The sequence below is a fragment of the Phocoena phocoena genome, chromosome 1 (genome assembly GCF_963924675.1).
Source record: "Phocoena phocoena chromosome 1, mPhoPho1.1, whole genome shotgun sequence".
Classification (NCBI taxonomy): Eukaryota; Metazoa; Chordata; class Mammalia; order Artiodactyla; family Phocoenidae; genus Phocoena; species Phocoena phocoena.
In genome coordinates this window covers 114,266,980-114,273,765 of record NC_089219.1, presented here as the reverse complement: position 1 = coordinate 114,273,765, position 6,786 = coordinate 114,266,980, and the positions used below count along the sequence as shown (strand labels likewise).

General features: G+C 55.3%; 1 protein-coding gene across 1 annotated transcript; it reads left to right on the top strand.

Annotated features, from left to right (window-relative positions):
* Nucleotides 1-1,141: 1,141 nt before the first annotated feature.
* Nucleotides 1,142-6,539, top strand: LOC136135859 (ETS translocation variant 3-like protein). Its single transcript, XM_065893713.1, has 5 exons — nucleotides 1,142-1,205; nucleotides 1,299-1,536; nucleotides 1,789-1,978; nucleotides 2,381-2,501; nucleotides 6,070-6,539. Exons 1-5 carry the CDS (start codon nucleotides 1,142-1,144, stop codon nucleotides 6,537-6,539), a joined length of 1,083 nt encoding a protein of 360 aa, XP_065749785.1.
* The last annotated feature ends 247 nt before the right edge of the window (nucleotides 6,540-6,786 follow it).

The window sequence follows — 6,786 nt, the reverse complement described above, 5'->3', positions numbered from 1 at the left end:
ATCAGAGATGGAAACCCAGAGCCCAGGTGGTGTGAGCCAGTCCCCTGTGCGCAAGTAGTCCGCTGCGCCTGGGCCCAGCCCCAGGAGCAGGCCTCTCATTCTCCCATCCCTCCTCAGCCTCTGGCCTATCAGTTCATCTTGCACTAGTGACAGTAGAAGCCAGCTTTTCGCACCATCCTAGTTCCATCCGGAAGGCTTTGTGACTTAGACATTTCCTCTCCTCCCCTCACCGGCATCAGGCAAGTTTATCTTACTAGGGCTCGTTCCCCAGTCTTCCCCCCATCTCAAGGCCCACCCCCATCCCACCCCCAAGCCAAATTGGGAACCAGCAAGATTCCATCTTCCTTGCCCATGGTTCATTAATTCAACAAATATTTATAGAGCCCCTGTGAGTACAAGGCCCTGGGCTAGGATGGGTTCCGGGGAGCCAGCAGGGAAGAAGACAGCCAGGGTTCCTGACCACAGGGAGCTGACACTCTGAAGGGGAAAACAGATATTAAACACATAGTGACACCCTTGATAAATTCATCACCATTCATTGATTCTACCAACAATCATTTCTCGAACATCCATGACATGCCAGGCGCTCTGCTAGGCACTCGAGACTCCTCAGTGAATAAAATGCACAAAAATCCCTCCTCTTCTCAAATGTAAAATTGTTCTAAGTACTGTAAAAGTGCGGGTTTGTGTATCTGCCAACTCCTCACACTCAAGGTTTACAAAGAGCCAACGATTAATTACATTTTCACTTGTCTCCTCCTGGGAAAAAACCCCAATCCTGTTAAGCCCTGAGAAAAGGTGTCGTTGTCTAAATCCCCCAGCGGCGGCAGGACCTAGGACCCTCTGCCTTCCTCCCCATCTATAAAGCGGCTCAGCCTCAAGCCCCAAGCCCTGGGTCAGCCCCTGGCCAGTGAGGAGGTCCCCAGAGGAGACTGGGCCCAGCCTGGCTAGGGGGGAGCTTCCTGCCTCAGACCCTGCTCCCCTGCCTCAGTCTCCCTTTCCTCCCCTAGTCTCTTCCCTCTTCTCTCTTTCCTTCCTCTTTCACCTCCTTCTCCCCTGCCTTCTTTAGCTTCCTCCTAAGAAGGGACCATTTCCCCCCAAGACCCAGACACAGCTCTTGCCCCCCCCCCCGGAATGGACAATGCACTGCAGCTGCCTGGATGAGGGCATCCCTGCCATCACCTCCTGTAACTTCTGGATCTCAGGTGAGCCTCCGCCAGGTGTCCCAGCTGCGCTCCAGCAGTGCCCCAGAGGCCTCGGGAGCAGTGGGACGGCGCTCACTCCCCTCTCCACCCCAGGCCTGGTCTTCCCCGACTGGGCCTGCAAAGCCGAGTCGTCCCCGGGCTCCCGGCAGATCCAGCTATGGCACTTCATCCTGGAGCTGCTGCAGAAGGAGGAGTTCCGCCATGTCATCGCCTGGCAGCAGGGAGAGTACGGGGAGTTTGTCATCAAGGATCCAGACGAGGTGGCCCGCCTCTGGGGCCGCAGGAAGTGCAAACCACAGATGAATTATGACAAGCTGAGCCGGGCCCTCAGGTGAGAGGAGGCAGCCGACGTGGCCAGACAGGGCAGAGTTCAAAGAAAAGAGCCGTGGTTTCTGGCACCCCTGTCAGATTCCCTCCCCGGAGCTTGGGAAGTGCTCTGGAGTATGGTGAGATGTCCAGTGGTTATCCAGGAACAGCTTGGGGTTTGCCTTGGCAGCCTGGGGACGGGGGATGTGGCTGCGTCTCTGACTGCATCCTCCCTGCCACTGGGCCAACCCTTTATTCTCAACCTTGGAATCTCCAGATATTACTACAATAAGAGGATCCTGCACAAGACCAAAGGCAAAAGGTTCACTTACAAGTTCAACTTCAGCAAGCTCATCGTAGTCAACTACCCTCTGTGGGAGGTGTGGGCACCGCCATCCCTCCACTTGCTGCTGGGAGCCCCTGCTCTCTTTCGACCAGCCCTGGTGCCCATGGGTGTACAGAGTGAGGTAGGCATGAAAGCCGGTCCCGTCCCCAGAGCTCCACCGGAACCTGCCTCTCTGCCTCAGGGGCCCATCAGCTTTCAATGTTCTTCTCCCCCTGCATCCTTAGTCCCTGAGTGTCCCAGGGGTGGGGGTGATACTCTGAATCACCCCTACATATTTAACGATCCCTATAGTAGAGCACCTGCCTATGAGAGAGAACAACTCCTTCTGTGCCAGGATGGCAGGGAAGGGGGTGGCGGGGTCTCAGGGGCGGGTCCAGGACATGTGGGCAGTGTTGACTTAGCAACCATTATGAGAGTATTTCATTATTTTAATGACTGGTCGTTAAAACAAACAATATATACTGGGGAATACACGCCAGGGAGGGTCCATTCAACCCCGGAGCCTGCTCTCTTCACTCCCCAGCTCCTGCATAGCAGGCTGTCCACCCATTGGGCCATGGCAGAGCAGCTGGCTGGACAGCGGACCCCTCAAGGACCACCAGAGGCCTCCAGGGACAAGAAGGGAAGCAGCAGCATTGTCCACCGTGAGTGGTCAGGACTGGGGTGGGCTCAGGGAATCTTAAGCAAAGGAGGGAAGGACCCTTTTTTGTTTTTTGCGTTACACGGGCCTCTCACTGTCGTGGCCTCTCCCACTGCAGAGCACAGGCTCCGGACGCACAGGCTCAGCGGCCATGGCTCACGGGCCCAGCCGCTCCGCAGCATGTGGGATCTTCCCGGACCGGGGCACGAACCCGTGTCCCGTGCATCGGCAGGCGGACTCTCAACCACTGCGCCACCAGGGAAGCCCCCGGGAGGACCCTTTTGATTGAGCACATGGGTGAGGGGGCATGAATCAAAGGATAAGTCATGTATTCATTCAACAAACATTTATTGCTCACCAGCTATTTACTAAGTGTGGGGACCCAGAGATGAAAGATGGCTCTCAAGATGCTCGGAGATCAGTAGGGAACAGAGATGGGAGGATGGTCAGTGACCAGTGCTGAGATTCTGGGAAGCACGAGGTGCTATGGGAATGCAGGTGAGTTGGGGCTTCCTGGAGGAGGCTACACCTGAGCAGGTGAAGAAGATGGAGAAAGATGCCCAGGCAGAGGGAACAGCATTTGTGAAGTAAAAAGCTGCAAGTGAGTATAGTAAATCTGAAGATCTGCTGGCAGCTTACATGGCGAGAGTAAGGTGCGTGATGGGAGTGGGAACAAGGAGGCGGGTGAGAGACGAGGCTGGCGAGGCAGACAGGCATCTGGTCACGGAGGGCCTCTGAAGCCATGCTGAGGGGGCTTGGACTTGATCCTGTGGACAGGAGGGACCCAGAGGGAGAGGCACATCCAGTTGTTCATTTTGCAAAGATGACTTGGGTTGATGTAGAGTTTGTGGTGGAAGAGGCATACAACTGATGTTGGAGGCTTTGAAGATCATCTAGGCAGAGGACGATGGGGACAGAACCAAGGCAAGGGCCATGGGTGGAGAAGGAGGCCCAACTGAAGAGAGATTGGGAAGATAAAGTTCACCCATTCATTCCCTTATTCACTCATTTCTTCTTTCAACAAATAGCTCATGGGCTCCTGTTGAATGTGCCAGGCCCTGTCCTAGGGCCAGGGGTGCCAATGTGAGCAAGACTGCCTTTATAGAGCTTGTAGACAAGAGGGGGTTTGCGGACATTCAGTTAATAATCCAACAAGTGGATAAGTAATGATAATTGTGCTAACTGCTACAGGGAAGTTCAGGGTGCAGCCGGGAAGACTTCCTTGACAAAGTGACATTTGAGCTGAGACCCAAAATGTAAATCGGTACCAGCTTAGTTCAGAGGGAGAGAGGAGAGCATGGCAAGCAGAGAGAATGAGGTGTGCAAAGGTCCTGGGGCGGGAAAGAGGAAGCGGGAGGAAGCCAGTGTGACAGCACGTGGTGACGGAGGGGGACACGGCAAAAATGCAGGCAGAGGCCGGTTCTTCCAGGACTGTAAGCTGGGAAGAGGCAAAGTCAGATTTTCTGTGAAAAAGATCAACAGAGACCCTTGACCAACACAAGGCTCTTCTGCAGAGGCCCAAGACCTATCCCTCCACTTCTGGTAATTTCATGGAACAAAGACCCATGGCCCTCACCCCACCCAAGTGCAAGCTGAGAGCCCAGAGGTCCCACCTCCCAGAGAATGCAGGGCACCTGGCCCTGGGTCCTCACGAGCGCAGCCAAGGCTGTGGGCGTAGGGCGGCCCAAGACCGGCTAGGACGCGTAGGGCCACAAGTCTGGCAGCCTGCAGCAAGACAGCACCTGAACACCTCTCTGTTCTTCCACCCACACCCACCCCTTCCCAGTTCTGGGAATGCCTTGGGCACAGAGCTGCTCTCTCCGGGAAACTATGAGGGGGAAATCAAAAAACATTCCCTGGCGAGCCGCCGCTTGGCGGGAGGTATTTTGCACCCGCCTGCCCTCTGCGGGTGCCCAGGCCCTGCCTGTGCTTGGGTCCTGGGGCACATTAAGCCGCTTCAGGTCTCTGGGAGCCTAGCAGCAGCCACAGGCCCACTTCTGGATCGGGATTCCAGAAGGGTGTGCCAGCCCTTCACTCACCGCACTTGGTGTCAAGAGAGGAAGCTGCTTCTGGGCAGAAGAGCGGCCAGGACTACTGAGCCAGGGGCAGAAGCTGCAGGACCAGTGCTGGGAAGGGGCGGGGAGGGGTAGGAGGACTCTCAGGACCATCTTCTCCACACGCCTACTCAGCTGTGGAGCCCTGAGGGGGGACACTGCCCCCAGGAGCCCCAAGGGACACAACCTTCCTGGGGGAAGACAGCAGTCTCCACATCCCAAGAAAAGGACAGTGACTTAGGAGAAGGTACACCCTGGCAGGGGTCTCCACGCTTTTCCTCATGAAGGATCATTTTCACTATTTTCCCCTTTCACAGATCCAACATCAGAAATATTGTTCCTACCACATAAATCGGATGAATTAAGTAATAACTACGTTTTTTTTCCAGTTTTCACTAACTATAGCCCTGCTGATGTCATCACCTTGGGTTGATACTTGCTAAGAAAAAATGTGGAACTGGAGTTAGGTTTTTTGAACTATAGAAAGTGGTGTGAAGTTCTATATAATCATCCCCAGAGATCCCAGGCTAGGAGTCCCTATTGCAGGATCCTGGGGAAACAGGGCAGATTTGGAAGGAATGGAAGGAGGGAGGGCTTCTTGGAGGAGGAGAGCTATAGTCCAGAGCCAGCCAGAGAAGGGGAAGGCTGGGGCTCACCCCACATGCTTGGCCTCACAGCTCAGCAGGCCCCATGATGCTGCTGGATCTTAGCTGGGAACAGGGGGTTGTGGATGAAGGAACTGAGGACTGAGAATTTAAATGACAAACCCAGGGTCACACAACTAGATCTTTGCCCAGCTAGAATAGAACTAGAGTCCTTTGCTACAGGGACAAGGAGAGTGAAGAATGGATCCATTGAGTTATGGCAAAGAATATCCTCATTCATTCATCCAACACATTTTTATTGAGCACTTAATACACGCCAGGCTGGGTTGGATCCCGGGATCCAGAATAAAACAGACACAGTTCCTGCCACCACAGTGTTGGAAACAAAGATATTAACAATCACACAAATGACTCCTGATTCTAAGCAACAGGGCCCTGGAGGAGAGTACCAGGAAGGATGAGGGGGGAGTCCAGGGGCTCTCACCTAGGCTGGGAAGGCTCAGAGGCTTCCCCAAGGAGAGGACATTTACGATAAGATGTGAAGCAAAGAAAAAAGGAAGGTGCACAGGTGGGGAGAGAAGGTTTCAAGCAGGAGCAAAAAGAAATGGGAGGGCTTCCCTGGTGGCGCAGTGGTTGAGAGTCCGCCTGCCGATGCAGGGGACAAAGGTTCGTGCCCCGGTCCGGGAGGATCCCACGTGCCGCGAAGCGACTGGGCCCGTGAGCCATGGCCGTTGAGCCTGCGTGTCCAGAGCCTGTGTTCCGCAACGGGAGAGGCCACAACAGTGAGAGGCCCGCGTACCGCAGAAAAAAAAAAAGAAATGGGAAGTAGGCAGAGAAAGGAGACATCTCCAGCGGTGGGGACTCACTGACCCTTTCTCTCTCTCTCTCTCTCTCTCTCTCTCTCCCTCTCTAGGACTTGGCTCTGCCCCAGCCCCCTGCCGGCTCAGCCCTTGCTGCCATTTGGGGAGCCTCCAAGACGAGCTTCCCAGTTTTGCCTCCTTCACCCCTCCCCTGCCACCCCCTGTCCCCTCTGACTGGCCCCACCTCTCAGGGCCTTTTTTGCCCCCTGTCCCCACAGGGCAACACTTCCCAGGGTCCTCCATGCCGGACACCCTGATCCCAGGACCCGTAGGGGCTGCAGGGACCCCAGGGGCCCGGCATTTTCCTGGCCTTCCTCTGTTGGCCGGGCTGGTGCAGGGGGCTAGGGAGAGGCTCTGGCTCCCAAGCCTGAGGCCCGAGGGGCTGGAGGTAAAGCCTGATGCCACGATGGATCCCAGAGAGGGCTTCTCCTCAGAGAGGCAGGAACCCTACATTGTAGAGGAAAGTCCTGTGTCCCCCAATCTGGAGAACTTCAAAGCAGTGTGGCCCTTGGATCCTCCTTAATGGGAGAGGAAGATGTGAAGTGGGGGGGTATCCCCCAAACTCTATCTCACCTCTTATCTACCTCCCTTCTGGCTTTGCTCCTTCCCCTGGCTGGAAACAGCTTTAAATTGTAGAACGATCGGAAGGAACGGAGTTGCACCCAAGGAGGCGGGGGGCATCGCAGGGAAAAAGTGAATGTGGGGAAGGGGAAAACTGAGGCAGAGTGCCCCCCCCACCAAACTGCTAATCAGATGAAGGAGACATTCTT

What these genes read in the sequence shown, in the direction of transcription:
- LOC136135859 (XM_065893713.1), top strand. Translation starts at nt 1,142, where the DNA reads ATGCACTGCAGCTGCCTGGATGAGGGCATCCCTGCCATCACCTCCTGT. An exon ending in CTGTAACTTCTGGATCTCAG is followed by an intron (nt 1,206 to 1,298) that starts GTGAGCCTCCGC and finishes TCTCCACCCCAG; the next exon opens with GCCTGGTCTTCCCCGACTGG. An exon ending in CCATGGGTGTACAGAGTGAG is followed by an intron (nt 1,979 to 2,380) that starts GTAGGCATGAAA and finishes TTCACTCCCCAG; the next exon opens with CTCCTGCATAGCAGGCTGTC.